At 52.5% G+C, this 21,023-nt stretch overlaps 2 protein-coding genes across 4 annotated transcripts in view; one reads left to right on the top strand and one right to left on the bottom strand.

Moving 5' to 3' along the window:
* BAZ1B (bromodomain adjacent to zinc finger domain 1B) overlaps positions 1–2,591 on the top strand; it is a 68,427-nt gene extending 65,836 nt beyond the window's left edge. The window contains exons 18-20 of one of the 3 annotated variants that reach the window (XM_019754962.3): positions 381–484; positions 775–1,147; positions 1,614–1,663. In XM_019754962.3, the coding sequence (XP_019610521.2) occupies positions 381–484; positions 775–1,132 (462 nt within the window). In that variant the 3' untranslated portion in view covers positions 1,133–1,147; positions 1,614–1,663. Of the gene's footprint in view, positions 1–380; positions 485–774 lie in introns of all 3 variants that reach the window. The other 2 variants (XM_019754961.3, XM_019754960.3) reach the window with 2 other exon arrangements.
* A 4,182-nt stretch (positions 2,592–6,773) lies between these two features.
* Positions 6,774–9,128, bottom strand: FZD9 (frizzled class receptor 9). The gene has a single exon (XM_019754932.3). It carries the CDS (start codon positions 8,897–8,899, stop codon positions 7,124–7,126), a length of 1,776 nt encoding a protein of 591 aa, XP_019610491.2. The 5' UTR covers positions 8,900–9,128; the 3' UTR covers positions 6,774–7,123.
* Positions 9,129–21,023: the final 11,895 nt, after the last annotated feature.

The raw sequence follows: 21,023 nt of genomic DNA, 5'->3' as shown, positions 1-21,023 counted from the left end.
GCAGTTGCTTGTACATAACCCTCCACAGTGTTAACTATAATCCCAAGTCCATCTGCTCTCAGTGGGCCAGCGTCCTGTTGACAGTGGCCCTCTCTAGCTGACCTCTGGCAGGACTGCTGTAATACGGCAACTGCTGCCTGCCCCCTGCTTCTCTGATCACCATCCACCAGGGAGGAGGCAAGGGGGCTGATGGGAAGATGCCCACTCCTCGCTGAGAGGGCTCCCTGACTGAGAGGCAGATGATTTTGATTGTCTCGGTTCCAAGAAAATGGTTGAACTCAGATTTCTCTTTTTTTAAGCAGATGTACACATTTTCTGCCCTATTCACTCTTCTTCTCTTGGACCTGTAATAACAGCATGTCTTCTTCCTTGGACACCAGGTGCTTCAGACCAAGCGGAGCTCCCGGAGGCAAAGCCTGGAGTTGCAGAAGTGTGAAGAGGTCCTCAACAGGATTGTGAAGTACCGCTTCAGCTGGCCCTTCAGGTGAGTGAGCCTTGTGTTTTCACGCACCTGGGAGTCGCAGCTGGCTGAGGGAGTGTCAGCTGAAGCCCTAGGAACCAGCCCGATCCCTTCCTTTCAGGACATGTCTCAGTGACGGGATTAGCATTCCAAACCTGTAGAGACAGCTCTTAGTACCAGGCGAATTCATCGTCCCTGTGCCTGCCTGTTGGCTGAGGTCAGCAGGGTTGTGCCACCGGCTGGTGGTTTGATAACCAGGTTTCTGTCCGTTGTATTCAAGGCTGTGCTGATACCTCCGTTCGGTTTCTCCGCAGGGAGCCTGTGACCAGAGATGAGGCTGAGGATTACTACGACGTGATCGCCCACCCCATGGACTTCCAGACGATGCAGAACAAATGTTCCTGCGGGAGCTACCGCTCTGTGCAGGAGTTTCTTACTGACATGAAGCAAGTGTTTACCAACGCCGAGCTTTACAACTGCCGGGGCAGCCACGTGCTGCACTGCATGGTGAAGACAGAACAGTGTCTGGCGGCTCTGCTGCATAAACACCTCCCTGGCCACCCATATGTCCGTAGGAAACGCAAGAAGTTTCCTGAGCGGCTGGCTGAAGATGAAGGGGACAGTGAGCCAGAGCCCACTGGACAGTCCAGGGGACGAAGACAGAAGAAATAAAGAGGCGGGGCCCTGGTAAGGGAGAGGGAGCTGAGGTTGGGGGGATCCCGGGGAGAGCAAGGGAAGTGTGGCAGGAAGGCAAGAAAGGAAGATGGAGAAGAACGTGGAAGGGAGGAGATCACAGAGGCCAGAAATGCCCACCATCCCAGTCTTGTGCTGGTTTTCTAAAACTCTCCGTAGGGCCTTAATCACACAGAACTCTTGGAGAGCTCATACTGGGTTGCTGGTCTCTGCCTAGAGAGATTATGGGTAGTAGATGGCCTTAACTTTCCTTTCTTCTTTCCTAAGGTCCTTTCCACTTTGGCCACCACACCAGTGCCAAGCCCTCTGGTCTCCAGGGGAGGGATTACTGTATTACATAGAAGAATCAAGTGTGATCAGGCCAGTTGGGGAGGTGGTGGTGATTTTTTTAAATCTGTATTTATATACAGTCATGTTTCTTTAAGCCCGCGCTCTGTCTCTTCCTCCCTCTCCCTCTCAGGTGACGGGATCAGTGAGTGCCATACAGAGTTCTGTATTCACCAGCATCATGAAACAGTTGTGTTCTTTTGAGTTGATCTTGACAGAGTAAAAGGACCTGTCCTGGAGCCATTCCTGAATACCCTTTCCCTTCTTTGTGACAACTCTCTCCCCACTCCCACCCCACCTCACCCCCTCAGAAAAACATACAAAATCAAAAAAAAAAACTAAGGCACTTCACTTAGAGACTGGAGTCCTGCTTATAATCATGCATATAACCTTTACTTTGATGGATCTGGCCAGAGGGGTGTTGGAGCCCAGCCCACCCACATACCAGACAAGCTCTTAGGGGAGCAGAAGAAAAGCAGGAAGAATTGAAATGTTTAATTTTTTTAAAATTGATTTTTCTAGTTATTAAAAGTTGCTTGTTTCAGCAGTGATATTGTATAAAGAACATCTTGTAAAATATTTCTGTCATCTTGCTTTGGCACATGTACAGTACAATTTATATGATAACGTGTTTGCTTTCCTTTGCCCATCTCCCTCAGCCCATCTTCTCTCGCTCATCAGAGCAGGCAGTGGGACCTGGTGGGGGAGGGGGTGTGCCCCTGCCTTCCCTGGTGACCCTGTCCCTTCCTCCGCCTCCATCGCCTCCTCCCAGGCCTTTTCTGGCCTCAGAGTCTACTCCCAGAGAACCCAATCTGTCCGTGGTGTCAGTGGGAGGTGAGAGAGGAGGGACGGGAGGAAAAGCTCCCGCAGCCCCTTCCCACAATGACTCTAGTGTAGTAGTTACATTTAGGCAAAACTTTGTAGTCTTTTCCCTTTTATGGCCGATTTTGATAAAAATGCAAAACAGGGTTTAATTTTCTTTTCTATCAACTTTGAATTTGGAAATTTTGAGCACCTAGGTTCTTCTGTACCTATTTAAATTAAGGGAAAAGAATTCCACCAAGGGAATTGCAACTCATAGAACTTGAGAATAAAGACTCTTAATACTGAACTTCAAGGTGTGGTCCGTTTCTGCCGTCCTCCTCCTTCAAGGACTCCGGGGATTTGCTCCAGTGGCTGGTGGATAGGTTTACCGTCCCTTCCACCACAGGCGTGGTTAGCACTGACATTACAATTACATAAGCCCAGCCGCCAGCACCTTCTGCCTCTTACCCTAGAGCCAGTCTGTTCTTGTTAATAGTGAGACTCCTGTGTTCCCACTTCAGTGACACCTGAATTGTTTGTTTTTTAAATTGTCTTTAAGGAGGAAGGGCCCCATTGAGGGGTAAACTTGTAATAAATTGGAATTTCAAATAAACATTATGTACTTGTGTTTATAAAGAAGAAAGTTCTGGTGAGTCTTTTTTGTGCTCTTGGGGGTGGTAGTGGATGGTAGAGGCCGAGCACTGTTTCCCCACTGACTTGCCAACAATTGTTCTTCAGAATCAAGAGGGTCTCTGCTGACTTGGTCTTTTTCACCACAGGTCAGATCCAGCTACTTATTTCTTTGCTTCCAGGAGACATTTCTGACGCCCCGGGTATCAAAGCCCTGTCTTCAAGTTTCTCCTGGCCTTGTCTCTGTCTGAAACCCCCAAAATTTCATTTGAAACTTTTACATATTAGGGGAAAGTATTTTTTAAGGCTTCACGATGGGAATTTATGTAGTCCTTTAGTTAATTTTGGGGAAACGCCTGATATTTTAAAATACGTTTCATGAAAATTTCAAATATAACACAAAAAGAGAGTGAAAATACAATGAATTCCCATGTACTCAGCTTCAGCAATTTTACCACATAGCCAATCTTGTTTTCTTTATACCTTCTTTTTTTTTTATGCTGGGAGATTTTATAAAGTCCGAGTGGTTGATTTGAGTAGGTCACTGCTGGGTGGCAGACAGCCTGCCTGTGGAATTCAGAGGTTTTGCAGCTACTCCGTGACCCCACTTACCGAGAAGGGAAACTGCCGGTTCCTGACTGCCTGAACCAGGGACAGCATGGGAGAAAATGGGGAGACGTTTGAGGACCCTAATCCGTGGGTGTGGATTTTGCCGCGTACTTGCTGAGAAGCCTTGCTGAATGGGGGTTTCAAGCCAGGCCTGTACTGAGCACTTGGGGATTTTCAGTCCTGCAGGGGAGGAAGCAGTTTGCCCCGAGGTCAGATCAAATTTGGTCAGCCTTAAGGCTCTGGACAAGAAAGCTATACTTCCTCACAGCATTTTCTACACAATCAGTCGGACTCCCAGCCCGAATCTGCAGCCCTGTTCCTCCGGTAGATTCCTTAGGCCACACTAGGGTAGTGCCTGTCCAACTATCTCAGCCCATTCCCCAAGGTGTGACCATGGAGGAGCCGCCTAATTTTGGTTGTCTTGCAAATGAGGACAAGAGAACTTTCATTCTCGAGGTGGGTCTGAGTCATTCTGAGAACCAGTGGAGGCCTCTCCCTTGTGCTGATTACTCCTTCCTCAAACCCTGTCTCTGGGGAGGGCACAGTCAGGTGGCAGTGAGGTGGTATCTGGATTCGAAAGTCGCCACTGGGGCAGTGGGTTCTGCAACTTCCAGGAGTCAGGGTCTCCTTAGCAGGCGTGAGAAACTCAAGCCAGGTAGGAAGAGAGGGCTGCCCTCTCACTGCTTTCCTTATTACTCTGCCAGGGCCCTAAGGCCAGAGAGCAGCTACTAACCCCCCTGGGGCCTCTCCTCAAGCTGACCTCGGTCAGCATCACCCTGCTGACTCCTGTGAACTTGGAATTGTTTCCCTGGAACTGACACTGACTGAGGTAGGTCAGGGCTTAGAAGTCGTCTGAACTCAGGCCCTCCCTCCCATGCACAAGGTCAGATGTGTGGACATGAGCACACAGACCCGCTGCTCTGCACTCACGTGCTGAGCCACCAGCACCACTGAGGTGAGGGGCCGGGGGCACACAATGCACAGGTCAGCAGGTGTTGGTTTCTGAGGTAATTTTTGGGGCTCTAGAATTTTTCTTGGGGTCTGGGGAGATCCTGCTGTAGGAGCGGCTTCTCGGGACAAAACCATCCCAGGTTATAACACGTGCTATCCTCCTGGGGAGGTGGCGGTGCTGTGGAAGTCACAAAGGCTCCGCAGCCTGCCGCCCGCCTGGCTGTGTAATCTGGAGCCAGCCAAGCCCTCCACTTTAACCCATCTGTAAAGTGGGGAGAGCAAGGTGAAATGGAGGACTTCGTGAAAGGTCTTTAATGGTTTCCTTCTTCCTTTTCCTCCAGGCTCTGGGACTTTTCCATAGTGTCTTCCAGCTCTGAGAAGCCTTAACTGGCAAGGACCACCTCCCTCCTTCCCTCCTCTCCCTCCATCCCTCCCTCCCTCCCACAAGTCCTGGCTCATGCGAACCATCCCAGCCTCAAAACAGACAGAACCCCTTGGGGACCTATGTAGTCCCTTAGGAGTCCTTTAGCTTGTCCCGACTACACAGCACCCTCATCCCCTACCCCTGTCCCAGATGTGGAAGCCAGTCTGGTTTCGGCTGAGTGGGGCATAGCTAAGGACCATCTATCCCCCATACACTGACTGGCAAGGAACAGCGTAAACTGGTGTCACTTTGATGCCCACCCTCTCCTTTGCCCATATACACTTGCCTTTCTCTTCCTATCTCCGGAATCCTCTTTTTTGCTCCGGCTGTCCCAGCCCTTAGCAGCTTCAGCTCCACTCCCTGCAAACCTGACCTATAAGCCCAGCTGGGTGCAGCCACTGCCCCTCGGAACCTGGCCCGTCACCTTCAAGAGGCTTATCCTGTCTCACTCAAGGATGTAACTCTCCTCATAGGGAGAGTTACAAGGCGCTAGGGTCACTTGGTTTCACTGGTTAAATAAAGCCCTGGCACCTACAGTGTGTCCTGTGAAAAGGGAAGGATTTAGATGGGGAGGGCATTCCACGTTCAAGAAATGCAGAAGCAAAGGTGTAAGGGTTGCAAAATTCCCCCAGGGGTCAGTACTGTGCCTTGTGAGGGACAACCCTAAACCCCTCTCAGTTCCTGATGGAGTGGTCTTCTGAGAAACGGACACACACCCGTTCAGTTTTTATCTGGTTTCTTCCTTGCCCTGTGAGATGGGTGGTTGGTTCAGGGCAAGAGCTCTGGCCATAGAGGCCCTGGGTCTGAGAGCTGAGCCCCACCACTAAAGCGAACCAGTTGATCTCGAGCCTCCCCTTCATGCTAAAGTGAAGCTGGCAGTGCGCTGTGTCTTACACGCCCAGTGATCTTCACCTGCCTGCAGTCACAGTAGCCAAAGCCGAGGCCAAGATGGAGTCCTGGGGTCTGACCCCAAGCTGATGGGGGTCTCTAGGATCTGGCACACAGATACACACGGGACCTTTTCCTAACCCCCCCTCCCAAGAATATGTAAGATGCCCCAGAGGAGCCGTGCACATTCCCCTCACCGATCCCATTCTCACTGCTGCTCTCAGCACCTCAAATCTTTATCCACAGCCCTTCAGAAGCTGGGGGCCCAATTCCCACTATACTCAAAGGCCCCCATCTCCATGCCCATGTCTGCTACCAAGATGCCCTTATACCAGTCCAGCCCCATCTCTACTCCATCCAGAGACATGAGGGGGTGGGGTGCCCTGACTAGGGCCCCAAGGAGTGAGGGGGACGCACCAGCAATCTTCAAAGGCAATGAGGATGGTCAGACTCCGGCCTCAGGCCCCAGAGAGGGACAGCAGGCTGGGCTACAGGAGGCAGTGGGAGCAGGTCCTGAACCTCTGAGGGAACCTTTGAGACAAGCTGATGTCCTCATTTTCTACATAAATGAGGAAAGTGGAGTCTGTGAAAGTGAAGACTTACCCACAGCCCCCAAATAGGCTAGACTCCCAGGGCCAGAGGTGGGGGTGTCATCCCAGGAGATTCCCTGAGTATCTCAGCTGGAATACTTCCCAGTTTCACTGGGAAGCAGGAACCCAGGCCTCAGAGACAGGCAAGCCGGTTGCCAAAAGGAGCAAAGGCAGGCAAAAAGGGACACACACACACACACACACACACACACACACACAATCTGGAACTCCTGCAAAACACAGCTGTTCCATGGGGACGTCCTGATTGGTGGGGAGCCAGAAAACGGGGGCAGGGGGATGAGCCCAGCACCCACCTCAGCTCTGCTCACAAGGGAGACTCCTACAGAGCCCCCACCCTCTAATCTTCCCCTTTCCCAGCCCAGAGAGGACTCAGGAGTGCCACACGGGGGTTTATTCCAGTCACAGCTTCCAGAGAAACTGAACAATAAATTACATCATTAAATAAACTCCCTGCAGGACCACGTGCCCTTCTGCCCCCTCCTCCTCTCCACATGCTCCCCCAGGACCCTGTGGGGACTCAGCCAGGCAACCCCCTGCACTCGGCCATAGGGGAGCGAGCCTCACAGGGTCCTCACAGTGAGGGTTGAATGAGTCTCCCCACCCTGGTCCTTGGCCCCCTTGCACTCACTTGCCTGACCTTGACAGCTGGGCAGCTGCTAGTCAGCTGTCTCCTCCGGAGGGGGGTGCTAGGAGGGGACAACAGCCGCCCTGTGCAGGCCTGTGTTCCTAGAGGTGTGTGGGGTTCTCCAGAGAGGGGTCCGTCTTAGTCATGTGCAAGACCACAGTGGGGGCCTTATAGTGGCAGTGGGTGCCACGACCATAGCCCCCAGGGGCCCGGCAGGCTTTTGCCCGGGCCCGGCCCGCTGCCATCTTGCGGTGGCAGAGGCTCTGCCAGGTCTGGAAAGTCTTGGAGCTCCATACCCAGACACCGCTGGTGATGCCCACCACCAGTGACATGAAGATTTTGAGCATAAATACAGCCACGGTGGGCACGGAGCCCCCCTTCAGTGAGCAGTCCCTTCGGCCACCGGGCATGCTGGCCGGGGAGCACGGCTGCTCCGTGGCCCGAAGGCGCCAGAAGTCCATATTGAGCCGTTCATACACATAGCACACAATGACGCAGGTGGCAGGCACGGTGTACAGGATGGAGAAGACCCCAATTTTGACCATAAGCTTCTCCAGCTTCTCCGTGTTGGTGCCACCTGTCTTCATGATCTTGCGGATGTGGAAGAGGGCCACGAAGCCCGTCAGGAGGAAGCTGGTGCCCAGCACCAAGTAGCAGGACAGGGGCACCAGCACGAAGCCGGTGAGTGCAGCTGCGTCCATGCTGGCCACGTAGCATAGCCCAGTCAGCTCGTCCCCGGCCACCTTGCGCAGCGTCAGGATAACAATAGTCTTGAGGGCCGGGAGGCCCCAGGCCGCCATGTGGAAGTAGCTTCCGTGGGCCTCAATGGCTTCGTGGCCCCATTTCTTGCCGGCTGCCAGGAACCAGGTGAGTGTTAACACCACCCACCACAGCGAACTGGCCATACCGAAGTAGTAGAGCAGCAAGAAGACCAGCGTGCAGCCAGTGTTCTCCAGACCCTCCTGGATCACGTAGAGCGCACCCGCCTCCTGGTCGCAGGCCACGCTCTGGGCCCCGGCCACAGCGCGGATGAGAAAGGCCAGCGAGTAGACGTTGTAGCACATCGAGAGGAAGATGATGGGGCGCTCGGGGTACTGGAAGCGGTGAGGCTCCAGCAGGAAGGTGAGTACGGTGAAGGCCGTGGAGAAGAAGCACAGAGCTGACCACACGGCCATCCAGACGAGTGCGAAGTCCTTGTCACGTCGCGACCAGAACACTTCGACACCCGGCCCGCAGCGCGGCGCGCACGAGCGGCTCTTCTCCACGTACTGGAACTTCTCGGGGTTCTCGCAGGTGCCCCCGCCGCCTGGGTCCGGAGCTGCGTCTCCGGGGGGCCGTGCGGGCCGCGGCGCCACGGGCAGCATGCCCAGGCCCTTGTGGGGCTCTGCCGGGCCGGCCGTGGCGTTCTCCGGCGCCTCCATGCAGAGCGCGTGAGGGTCGTTGCGCGTGGGCAGCCTGGCGCAATCGAGCGAGTCCGGCCAGCCGAAGTTGAACTGCTCCATGATGGGCGCGCAGCGCAGGCGCGCTTGCTCGCACATGGGCCGGCAGGCGGGGATGGGCGTCGAGACCTGGTCAGTGCACATGGGCGCGTAGAGCGAGCACAGGAAGAAGCGCAGGTGGCTGTGGCAGCCGTACTGCACGAGAGGCGCAAACTCGGCCAGCTCGGCGGCCGCCTCGCCCTGCGACGTGTGGCCCAGCAAGTTGGGCATGCGGGTCAGGTTGTAGCCGATGCCGCGACACATGGGAATCTCCACAGCCTGGCACGGCGCCGGCCCGCGCCCGCGCTCCGGGTCGAAGCGGCCGATCTCCAGCGCGGCGCCGCCCGCCGCCAGCAGCTGCCACAGCAGCAGCGCCCGGCGGAGCGGCGGCACGGCCATCCCGGGCGGCCCCGGCCGAGGGCGGGAGGTCGGCCCCTGCTCACTCGGGCCGCGCCGTCCTGCACCCCCGTGTCCGCCCGCCACGTCGCGAGGCGCGGGCCATCGCCGAGCCGCCCGCGTGTGTCCGGGCACGGCAGGGCGCTCTGGGCAGCGCGCAGGAAAGCCGCCCGAAGGAGAGGAGGTGCCGAGCCGCTACCGCCACAGCCACTCCTGCGGCAGCAAAGCCAGAGCTGGCGCCGCCTGGGGAGGCCGCCGCTACAAGCCTCGGGGCGTGGCGCCAGGCGGACACGCCCAGGGGCGGATGCTCCGCGCATCGGGCACGCCCCCGGCTGGGCTTTAAAGGAGCCGCGTCTCGCATCCACCCCCTGGCGCCCACGCCGCTGCGGTCCTGAGGGGCGGGGTGTAAGTATGACATCGTGCCCGCTTACACTCGGTTATTCCCCTTCCCTTGCTGCCCAGTCTTTCTCCGAGACTGGACAGTCAGCTGGGAGATTCCCCCTCCCACCCCATACTGGGTCGCCTCTTCTTACCCCACCCAGGCTGGAGACTGTTTCTAAGGCTTCCACGCGTAGGGAAGCCTCGGCCTTGTACTCAGTGACAGTTCAAGTGCTGCCTCTGCCTCTTCATAGTTGTATGTGACTTTGGGCTCTTCTCTCTAAGCCTCAGTTTCCTTTTCTGTGAAGCAGGCAGATAATCCTGTAAAAATTAACACCATTTGTTGTGCGCATGCTGCTGATCTGTCACACTGCACACGACCTCGTTGTGTCTTCTCGGCTCTCCTTTTGCCAGGTGAGGAAACTGAGGCTCAGAGAGGAGTGACATATCCAAGACCCTCGGATATTAAGTGTTCCATTTGTGATCGTCTAACTCCGACCCAGGTACATTTCACAATACCGCTGTGCTCCCCTCCAAGAGGTGTTGTTACCTTTATGGGCCGTCCGGGAGTCCCTGCTGTCTAGGGTACCCCCTCCACACCTCTGGGATCCGCTTAGAACCTGCTTCCCACAGAGCTGGAGGACTCGGTTTAACACCTCCGGTTTCCTTTTCCCCCCTCCCATCCTGCACTTTGAGCTCCCTTGGGCTTTCCCTGGGAATTCCTCTCTGTCTCACCCAGCCGGCTCTGGTGCTGCCTGCACCACCACCCTGCAGGCCCTCAGAAAGCCGCCTTCTCCTTCCAGAGCCTGCAGAGCTATGGGCGATGTGTAGTGACCGCCCATGGATATACCCTCCTCACCACAATATCAGAATGATACTGGATTACTACCCCCGCTTCCATGGGGGCACCTAGACTGTGGGGAGGACAGTCCTTTCTGCTGACAGATGGAACCACCAAGGCAGGGTACAAGGCAATAACTGTGACCCCCTACGGATATGGCTCAGTCTGCCGGTGACAGCTGACAGTAAGTGAATGTGGTCTGAGATTGAGATGCTTGACTACCCACTCCACCCCACCAGCACACCCCCAGGTTGGGAAGGTGCTTCTGAGAGGCTGGGGTTGTGGGGACTCCTTAGGGTCTGCTCAGCCTCTGTCCAGCCAGGTTCCCTTCATGGTTCCTGGATAGCTCTGTGGGTGAAACTCAGTGCCACCCAGCTGGCTAACCAACTGGCCCTGCTCTGGTCTGGGACTCACTTTGAGACTGCCATCTCCCCTCCCTCACCCACCCCCTGTGCCCTCACCCCCTTGGCTTAGGCGTACATGGAAGACTCAGATTCAGATTTGACATGTGTTCTCAGCACAGGTCCGGGCACCCTAGCAGCTGCTCAGGGAGGCTTAGAAGGTGAATGAGAATTGAATGACCCGCACTGCAGTGGGGCTAGGAAACTGACCGAGGACGTGTGGTGAGCAAAGTGGGCCCAGGCCAGGCATTTTACAATGACCTTTTAAACTCTCATAATAGACCTGCAAGGAATTCTGTACCCATTTTACAGATGAGAAATTGAGGCTCAGAAAACTCAAGATATTTGCTATGGATTACAGAGTTCACAAGGGTCAGGTTCTTCCACTGAATGAGCTTTCCTGTCACCACCAGAGAAAGGGTGCCTGCTTAGCTGGCCCAGTTCAGCCAACACTGCCCTGCTATAAAGCCTGGCATGTGGTGGGGGCTCAGGAAGGAGTTGGATCAGAAGCTGTAATTAGGGCTCACCCTGCCTTAGACCTGTGCGGGAGCAAGGAAGGGAGAAAAGAAAGATGCTCTGTTGCGGGTGCGCAAGCAGCCTCTTGCTCTCCTTGGGGACATGAGAGATTGGGCGTCCGTGGAGATGCAGCCAGCACTGTGTCCAGTGCATAGTACACACTCAGCTCACTTGAGCCAGGAGAGGTGCTGCTGCAAGATACTGAACTTCCCAAGGTATCGGCGTGGAGTACCTCTGGAAAAAGGACCTGGCTTTGACCACCTGGTAAAGGATAGCAGAGGCTTCCAAAATGCCAGCAGCAGCTTCCCATTGCACAGGGTGAAGCTTGTACTCCTGGGGAGAGCAGGCATATTCCCCTCCAGGCATAACCCCCACCTGCCTCTTCATTTACCTGCCATGCCCCCCCCCCCCCCCGCAACTTCTCATGGGAAACACCTTGCCACCTCAATCATGCCTCCTATCCCTCCAGCCCAGAAGACCCTTCTCTGCTGTTTTGGCTGACACACCTCCTAGGAGCAGCCCCCAGCTCTCCTGGATGGAACTGGAGGCTCTGCTCTGTGGGCCTAGAGTCCTTGCCCACCCACTGTCCACCCACTTGTGCATTCATGTACTGTTAGCCCTCCATCCATTCACACCCCCTTCCCCACTGCCCCAATATCAGCAGCTGTTCGAGGACCATGGGGACATTTTATTTTTCTCCATATCTTGCTGGAGCATGGCCCTTCCTCTGGAGCCCTTGCATCATGACATTGGTAGGACGTGGGAACTCTAGAGCTGCCCCCTCTGCTGGCAGCTAGATTGGAAAGCTCAGACTGGTGGAGGCTTGCTTTTGCTAGGACTGGCCTGGGAGCCAGGTTTTTTGTGCCCCTGTTTCCCACCCACGCCTCCCCAACAGGATGGAGAGGAGTCCGGGGGCCTTCCTCTGGCAGCTGTAATGGGGAGGGTGCCCCAGGAGCCATGGGATGCCAGGCCTATCACCATGGCAACAGCTGCTCCTGAGAAGCCAGAGGTGGGGGTGTGGAACAGCCCCTCCCCCATGCAGATGGGGCCTGGGAGAGAAGAGGCCTCTTGGGCCGCCTGCCCACCCACCCAGCTATGTCACTTGATCCCCCTCTTTACAAAGGCTGAACAATACCTCAGGCCCTCACTGAAAGGGAGACGATGAGGAGGACCACAGGGGAGTGGGAGGAGCATCGGAGGGAATGGGGAGGGAGATCACTATCAATGCCCACCCCCAATTCTGCTCCACTGGGTAGAGAGGGCCAGAGATGGGGGTGAGGTGGGAACGAAGCCCCTCTCAACTCCTCCTTCTGGGGGAGATGCCTCCCTTCCTGGGGTCCTTTGGCTGTGGGCAGCATTGCCCCGCATACGTGGGAAGGAACATCCTCCCACCACTTCTGTATCCCCACACTGCACTCCCGTGGTCCTTCCTACCACATCCGGAGGCCCTTCCTGACTGTAGCTACCACTCACCCCAACCAGACACAAGCCACCCTCTCTTCCCCACTCAACTCTGATATTGCCTCCACTAGGGCGATCCCTCACCTGATGGCCCAGGTGCCCAGCTCTGTGCCTTGGATCCACCACAACTGTGCCTGTCGCCCCACAAAGCTGGGAGCTCCTGGGAGTGCCTGGCCTGGAAGAGGGTTCCAGAAATATCTGCTGAATGAAAAGAATGTTGTGATGAGGAGGGTGAATGCAAGTGGACCCTGCGGTTGGGGAAAGGGTGTTGATTGGACTCTGGGGGACAGAGGTGTCTGTGAGTAAACAGGAACTAGAAGGGAGGCCGTCCTGCACCTCTTCCAGGTCCCAGGACATCCCTCAGGAGGGGCATCGGTGGTGATGCAGGACCCAGCAGGTACACTGGCACACCTGCTCCTGGGCAGGGCTGGGATGTGGAGTGTCACTGTAGCCTAGGCAGATGGAGGGGGTGCCGGCACATGTGTGCACTGTGTGTGGGGGGTCAGAGGTCAGTTAAGGGGGGTCAGTGCACACCCAAGGACAGGCAGGGGCCTGGTTATTCGCGTGTGTACACACATGCGACCCTGCACTGGGCAGGGCTGGGTAAGATGCTTGGGTGAGCCTCAGAAAATGGGCCACCTCCCTGAAGCTTAAGCCCTGGTTCTGACTCAGTTTCCCTTTATGGGGATGTAAAGGGCTGGACTAGACTGTTCCATTCTTACTAAAGAAACATTTTAAAAATTCCTTCATAGGCATTTACAATTTCTTTTACAATTTTCACAACTAATTCAACATTAGAGATGAGCAGAGAAATAAAATAATTGTTTCTTCCTCCCCTTACAATCCTAGCCCTCAGGCAATCAGTATTGAGTTCGGACGTCTCTATTGATACTTTTTTCTAGATGTTACAAACACTTGTAGTGCAGTTTCTTCTTCCTTTTATTAAAACTGAATTAATACAGTACATTTCACACCTCATTTTCCGTACCTCATAATCTATTATGAATAAATGGATGGATATAAGATAAAAAGAAGTGTAGTAAAATGTTAGTGGTAGAATCTAGGTGGTATGCATTCAGGTACTCACTATAAATTTTGTGCAACTTTTCTGTAAATGAAAAAATTTTCATAATAAAATATTTTTTATAAATCTATCATGAAAGTCTTTCCATGTCAATGCATAGGATCCAACCCATTCTTTTTAATAGTCACTCTGATTTCCACAGTGTGAGCTTATTATAAATTATTCAGCTAATCCCCTTTGGATAGACATTTAGGTGGTTTCTGTTGTGATCTGGACTAGCTTTGCAGATACATGGATATATGTGTCTTTATCAGGTTCTGCAAACTGTGGTCCACAGGCCAAACCTGGCCCTTTGACTGTTTTTGTAAACAAAGTTTTATTGGAACACAGCCATACTCATTGGTTTACGTAGAATCTCTGGTTGCTTTTGAGCTACAATGGCAGTGTTGAATAATAATGTCAGAGACAATATGGTCTACAAAGTCGAACATATTTACTATTTGGCCCTTTACAGAAAGCGTCTGCCCTTCCCTGAATGTACTTGTGTTTTTATTTTTATGACAGTCTGAGAACTTGCTGGGTTATTGGTTATGTGAATTTTTTTTTTTTTTGCAGCATTATTGCAGCACATTATTGATGTACAATAAATGCACATATTTAAAGTATACAATTTCATGAGTTTTGACACCTGGATGTACTTGTGAAATCATCACCACAATCAATCCAGATAATGAATATTTGCCAGTTAAAATGCAAATATCTTACTAGGAAGTAGCACATTACATTGTTAATAACTGGTACATATATAACCGGGATATATAGTAACTGGTCAATACAGTGTGAAATGAGCTTAATAATAACTACCATTTATTAAGTAGTAACTTTTATCTCATTTAATCCTCAGAACACCTTATAAGGTAGTTATTATTTATTTTACTTTTTAGATAAATAATTTAGATAAATTTAGATTTTTTTTTTTTTAAGAGCATGCTAGCTCAGTGTGGAGCTGCTCTGTCTTTTTAAAAAATTTTTATATTGGGGAACAGTGTGTTTCTCCAGGGCCCATCAGCTCCAAGTCGTCCTTCAATCTAGTTGTGGAGGGTGCAGCTCAGCTCTAAGTCCAGTTGCCGTTTTCAATCTTTAGTTGCAGGGGGCGCAGTCTACCATCCCGTGTGGGAATTGAACTGGCAAACTTGTTGTTCAGAGCTCGCGCTCTAACCAACTGAGCCCTCCAGCCGCCCTGATAAAGGCACAGTCTTAAAGAGAGTTGAAGCAACTCGCTTGCTTAAGGGCAAGCCATAGCCCCAGGATTAAAATCAATCAAAATACATTCTTCACTCCCAAAACTTTTCTTGTACTCTTCCTCCCCTTCCCAGGCGACCACTGAACTGCTGTCACTATAGATTAGTTTGCATTTAGTTTATATAAATGAAATGTTTACATGATTTTATGGGAATTTCTGGTAGCAAACATAAATTGAGCACCTACTCTGTGCCAGGCACCGTCTCCTTTGTGTCCGAGGAAGCACACAGCACTGATGGGGCTGAGTGCCGGGGACACAAGATGACCAAGACAGGCCACCTGCCCTCTGACTGCTCATGGTGAGCTGGAGTCACATGAAACAGTGACAACTCTGGTGTAAGCTGATGTCTGTGATTAGATAGGGAAGCTGGAGGCGGGTGTCAACGAAAGTGACACATGAGCAGAGTCTCAAAGCCAAGTGGGAGCCAGATAGAAGAGAAGGAAGGGTGTTCTAGCCAGAGGGAACAGCCTTTCTGAAAATATTGGAGAGAACACAGAAGCAGCCTGCCCAGATCCACAGGGAAGCTGGAAAGCCAGGATTTACCTTTGGGCAACAGGGGGAATGGGCATGTTTTAAGGGAGGAAGTGTTTTACGTGGGCTGTGCACAGTGGCAAGGGTAAAAGACAAGCAAGTGCTCTGCTGGGGAAGGCAGGGATCAGAAGAAGTGACAAAAGTCCTGGAGAGGGAGGTACTTTAAGGGCAGAGAGGGATGGAGGGCACTGGAGGCAGAGGAAAGGCAGAACTGATAGTAGGAAACAGGTCCTTTCGGTGCAGGGACTCTGAGGGGAGCTGCTGGGAAGGGACTGGTGTCTGTGTATGTGGGAACAAAGGGCACCCCACCTCCGGGGAGCCCCCATCTGTGTCCAGCCCCAGCCCTGCTGGGGCTGCTGTGGCCACCCTGTGGCCGGGACGCCCAGAGGCGCCTGCCACTGCTGAAAGCCGCTTTTGTGCGGCAGAGCCAGCTCCTGTTTCGTTGACGTTGGAACCTGCTGCTTATTTATCCAACTCGAAGGGAAATTCGGCAGCGGCTGATGGGAAAAAAATAACCTCAGCTGCCGAGCAAGGAGGAAAGAGGCCCCAGCCTGGGCCCCGCCACCCTCCCGCCACCCTGCCCAGCCCAGCGAAGGGCCTCAGATCGCGGCTCCCAGGCTCCCCCAGCAGCTGTGGGCCTCACACTGCCTCCTAAGAGAAAGGCCTGGTGGGCCTGCCTCAGCCCCAAGATCTGGGACCCTACCCTCTCTGAGGCTGCTGGCTCTCTGTGGGGGCCCCTCTATGGCTTCTCCCAGGGATCACCTGAGAACTGGGCAAGCCAGCCCTCACTGATGGCTTCACCTCATCACTCTGCCCACCCATCTAGGGAGGATCCAGGTGCAGGTTCCCTAGTGTGTTCTGAGCAATTCTCCTGCCCTGCCCAGCCCCAGAAGGAGCCTGGCTCTAGGCCACAGTGGCCTCTCAAGGTGTGAGAGTAGAAGTCCTGTAAGAAGTGGAGGTGTGACCTTTAGCCACTGCAGACCATGTACTCCCTCAGCCGGGGTGGGTGTGGGGGGGATAAGGTGTGGATACTGCCCCCAGGTCCCACCCCTCCCAGGCAGGGCCTCCCAGCTCTCCACAGTTCAGACCGCCTCCCCTTCCTTCTGAAAACCCTTTTGGATTACAGTCCATCCTGCAGACCCTGTGTCTGGTGAGGCTCTTTCATACCCACGACCTTGTTTGCTTCTATTTTACAGATGAGGAAACTGAGGCTGAAGGGTGGAGCTGGACCCTAGGCCTCCTGACACTAGGCCTGTGCCCTGTCTTACTTCTCTGCCTTAGGTATTCACACCAGACAGGTCCACTTGCTTCCACAGCCCAGTCAGCGTGTCTGAAACCTTGCTCACACAAAGGGGTACAGGAGGAGCTCCCATGGGCAGGTCGCATGTCCACCCACCTGGGCTTATCCAGGTCCTTGCCCATTCCTGGCCATTCCTAAGTGTGCAGTGGGGAACAGTAGGGGGAGTTACTCTATGTGAAGGCCAGAAGCCCCCCCCGTCCCCCCCGAATACCCATGTCTTATTCTGTTGCTGGTACTACCATTTCTGTAAGCACCCACACAAGGAAAACCGCACGTCTATCTGTGAGGCGTCCAGGCCCTGGGAGTCAGTGTCACAGGATGGTTCAGAGCACCATTTCTGAATTCAGCTGCCTGGACTCAAACTGTGCCCTGCAGCTGTCATGTTAGATCATCTGTCGAAGGTCTCTGGGCTGTTGTAGTCTCAGCAGTAGAGGACGGATACTCTGGGGGTGCCAGCGCTCCAGGTGGCAGCTCAGCACAGGTTGGGGGCCCGGACTCCACACACCAGCACTGTCACTTCACACCCAGTCCGTCCCCTCCAGGTCCCCCCCTCCTCTCGCTCCCTCTCTCACACATATTCTTCATTCAGTGTCTGCAGGGCTCTGGGCAAACTGTTGTCTCAAGTCGTCATCATGGAAGGCCCTGTTGTCACCTGGGCCGCGTTTTGACTTTCGTGGTCCTTAGGCACTTTTGCTTTCCTGCACCCTTTCCTCCAGTAAAACAATATTAAAAATTATGTTTTATGACTATATGAACTATACTTTATGGCTACATGATATCTTATGAATATATTTATATTATATAGAAAAACACTTTTTGACCTAAAAGTTTATTTTGTTTCTTCTGTTTTTAAAAGAAAGCATTTTGGTGGTTCCCTGGCATGGTGTCCACTGAGCCTGATGGAGAAGTCGGTCCTGGCTGTCGACCGGCCCAGCTTCATCTCCTCCTGTGGGACAGTAGACCTGCCACCAGGAGAACATACACACCAGCAGCAGTTTCTGTCTTTCTTATCTTGCCTGGAATTCCATTCCTTCTTTCTTGTGCCTGGACAAAGGAAGCTTCCTCTTGTGAAAGCGGGAGGGCTGGCCCAGGAGAGCCCAGCAGGCCTTCTCACATCCTCTGCAGCTGAGAAATCTCCAGGATTCCACACTCCTTCCTGTCTGGATGCTTTAGGCCAGCCTGGGGGTGCCTCTGGCCCTTCTCGCTGCAGCCCCCACCCCATCTCCTGACCCCAAGTGGTTTCCCTCTAAGAGAGGCCAGATCTTTCTGATGCACCATACTACTCTGCTCCAAAGCCTTCACTGGCTCCCACCTTCTGTGGGGTCAGACACAAAAGGCCCAGCCCTGGGCTCCATGTCCAGCTTTCCTGACTGGAGCCCACCTCACATTCATGGAGCCCAGGGTCCCAACTCGCATGCCTTTCACTGGCCTCAAACACACCTCCAAATCCCTGATACTGGGCTCCACCGTTGCTCAGCACTGCCCCTCTGCTGACTGTATTTACCGTTGCTTTCTGAGTTACCCCTTTTAAAGAGAAAGAAATATAATATATATAATTTATAATAACATATATTTTAAAATAACAAGCATTATGCGCTGTGCCTACTTTAGACCATACATGAGTTAAATAACAAAAGTGACAATCCACACTCTTTAGGCCCTCACCTTCCCCTTCTCTGCAAGCGGCTCCTGTTGGCAGTCAAAGATATCTCCCTCCAGACTTTTACAGACACGGATGGACTCGTACCCTTACTTACAAGTGATTAAAATTGGAGTGCTTTTATTTATTTGTAATTAATTTTGCAATTAAAGTAATACATGCATACAGTTTTTAAAAAATTGAGATATAATTTACACTAAAATGCACAAGTCTTGAGTGTTCCTCTTGATGAATTACTATCAAAGTGAACATGCTGGTGTAGCCACCCCCCTGATCAAGACACCGAGCATGTCCCTCACCTCAGAAGGCTCCTTCGTGTCTCCTTCCAGCCAGACGCTCCACTCTTCTCACTGCCTCTATCCCGGCTTAGCTGCACCTGTTCTTAAATGTTGTATAAATGGAATCATACAGTATTTGCTCTTTTGTGCCTGGCTTCTTTTGCTTGGCATATTATCTGTACGACTCATCTATGTCATTGAGCGTATCTGCAGTTTGTTCATTTTCAAGGTTGAGTAGCGCTCCATTGTATGGACGTAGCACAGTTTGTTTATTCTCCTGTCGATGGACATTTGGACTGTTTCCGGTCTGGGGCTTGCTTATAGACTGAATGTTTGTACCTCCCTCCCCCCAAATTCCTATGTTGAAATCTAACCCTCAACGTGATGGTATTAGGAAGTGGGGCCATTGGGAGGGAATTATGTCACTAATGTGGCGCCCTCATGGATGGGATTAGTGTTCTTATGAAAAAGGCCGCAGTGAGTTCCCTTGTCCCTTCTACATGTAAGGACACAGGGAGAAGATGGTCATATATGAACCAGGAAGCGGGCTCTCACTAGATGGCGAATCACCTGGCACCTTGATCATTTTTACGTCATCCTGTTCTGGTTTCATTATAAAAAAGTTTTTTTAAGTACATCAAGTAAGAATCTATAGAGCAATGAAAATGCATGAATGACCAGTATGGTGAATCTTTAAATCATAAGGCTCAGTGAAAGAAGCCACGCCCAACAGAATCCATACTGTTCATTTATGCAAAGTTTGGAAACAGGCCAAATGAAAGTAGATTGATATTTATTATAAACAAAACAATGCAAAGAGGTGAGCATCGTAATCAATAGGATGGATGAGGCAGGCCGGGTGGGGGCAGGGACTTGGTGAGGTTCTTGAAGGGCTGGTGGGGGCTTCTGGGGGCCTAGCAGTGCTTTACTTCTTGACTGGATGGATCACCCAGATATTCACTTGATAACAAGTTTTATTGTGAATACGTAAGTTCTGGGCACTTTTCTGTGTGTTATATTTTACAAGGTACATGAAGTACATGAAACAAAGAACAAATGTCCCATCCCTCCCCTCTCAGCAGAGGTAACACTGTGGGTCTTATTTGGTTTCCTTCCAGACACTTTTCTAGGCACTTGACATCCCTGCATGCACATGTGCACAGGATACGCGTTTTCTTGGGCTTCTCTTAAATGATATATGCATCGTCCTGTAACTTGTTTCCACTTGATGGGTCTTAGACCCTTTTGAAGCTCAGTCTGCCTTCTTCATGGCTGTGTGACAGCATTTCACGCAGGATGAGTATATCATAGCTAGACTGAATTAGTAACAGTACCTACTGCAGGGGTTGTGGTGAGGATTAAGTGAGATGGCAGATGCAGAGTGCATAGAACAGGGCCTGCGGCATGCCAGGCTGACCTTGAGCGAGTTACGTGAGTCCTTTGTGCTACAGTTTCCTTGTCTGGAAAAGACAGTAGCTGTAAAACGGGGTTCACGTAAGGATCAGATGGGTGAGTATGGGACAAGCTGTTCCTAACAGTGCCTGACACCTGTCAGCATCAGCTGTGACAGCATAAAAGCACAGGTGCCCTCATTTTAATTATTGTGAACGCGCAGTTTGCTTTAATACCAGGAGGGCAGGCGCCCTGTCTTTTTTCTTTATTTTGTTCGTCGTCCTGGCTCTTCTTCCTCATTTTCTCTTCCAGATGAGCTTGGTCATCTAGTTCCTTAAATAATCCCATTGGATTTAGAGATGGATTTATTGAAATTATATAATAGATTCATTTGGGGAGAACTGACATCTTTACAATATTGAGCTTGCCCTCTGGAAACCAATCATCTCCTTTTATTCCGGTCTTTTTCTTCCTCCCTCTCTCCATTCCTTTCCTGCTTCCTTCATCCCTTACACATTTACTGAGCACCTACTATCCCACATTTGGGGACACAGTGAAGGAGACAGACCTGGTTCCTGCTCGTGCAGCTGGTGGTCTGGCTGGGGGAGGAACAGGGACGAACTCGTACACAGTGCGACGTCCGGCTGTGAGGACAGCAGGGGAGGGAGCAGAGAGTGATGCCCTGAGTGGGTGTAGGAGGTGGCAATTCAGCTGGGAGGAGCGGAGCTGGGACGCACAGGCTCCAGCCAGGTGGCAGCTGTGCACATTTCTTGTCCCAGGTCTTCATCCCAATTCTGAGGTGCCCTGGACTCTCTTCCATCTGGAAGGATGCCCGTCCTGATGCCCCCCTGAGTGCTGGGCAGGAGACATCCATCTCACCTCTGACCCCCCAATCACTGGTGTTCTGGGGCCTGAGGGGCCGGTGGGGGGGGGGGGCGGCTGAGCTCACAGGGCCTGTGAGCATCTTTACCCAGAAAGCAGTAGGAAGTCTCTGCTTTAGAGACAGGGGTGACGTAATCAGATCTGCATCTCTCAAACAGCA

This window comes from Rhinolophus sinicus, chromosome 3 (assembly GCF_057876585.1).
Source record: "Rhinolophus sinicus isolate RSI-liver-muscle chromosome 3, RSI-T2T, whole genome shotgun sequence".
Classification (NCBI taxonomy): domain Eukaryota; kingdom Metazoa; phylum Chordata; class Mammalia; order Chiroptera; family Rhinolophidae; genus Rhinolophus; species Rhinolophus sinicus.
The sequence above is the reverse complement of the archived record's forward strand: the minus strand, read 5'-3'. Positions and strand labels throughout refer to the sequence as shown.

Excerpts from the sequence above, each read along its gene's own strand:
- FZD9 (XM_019754932.3), bottom strand. The coding sequence starts at position 8,899 with ATGGCCGTGCCGCCGCTCCGCCGGGCGCTGCTGCTGTGGCAGCTGCTG.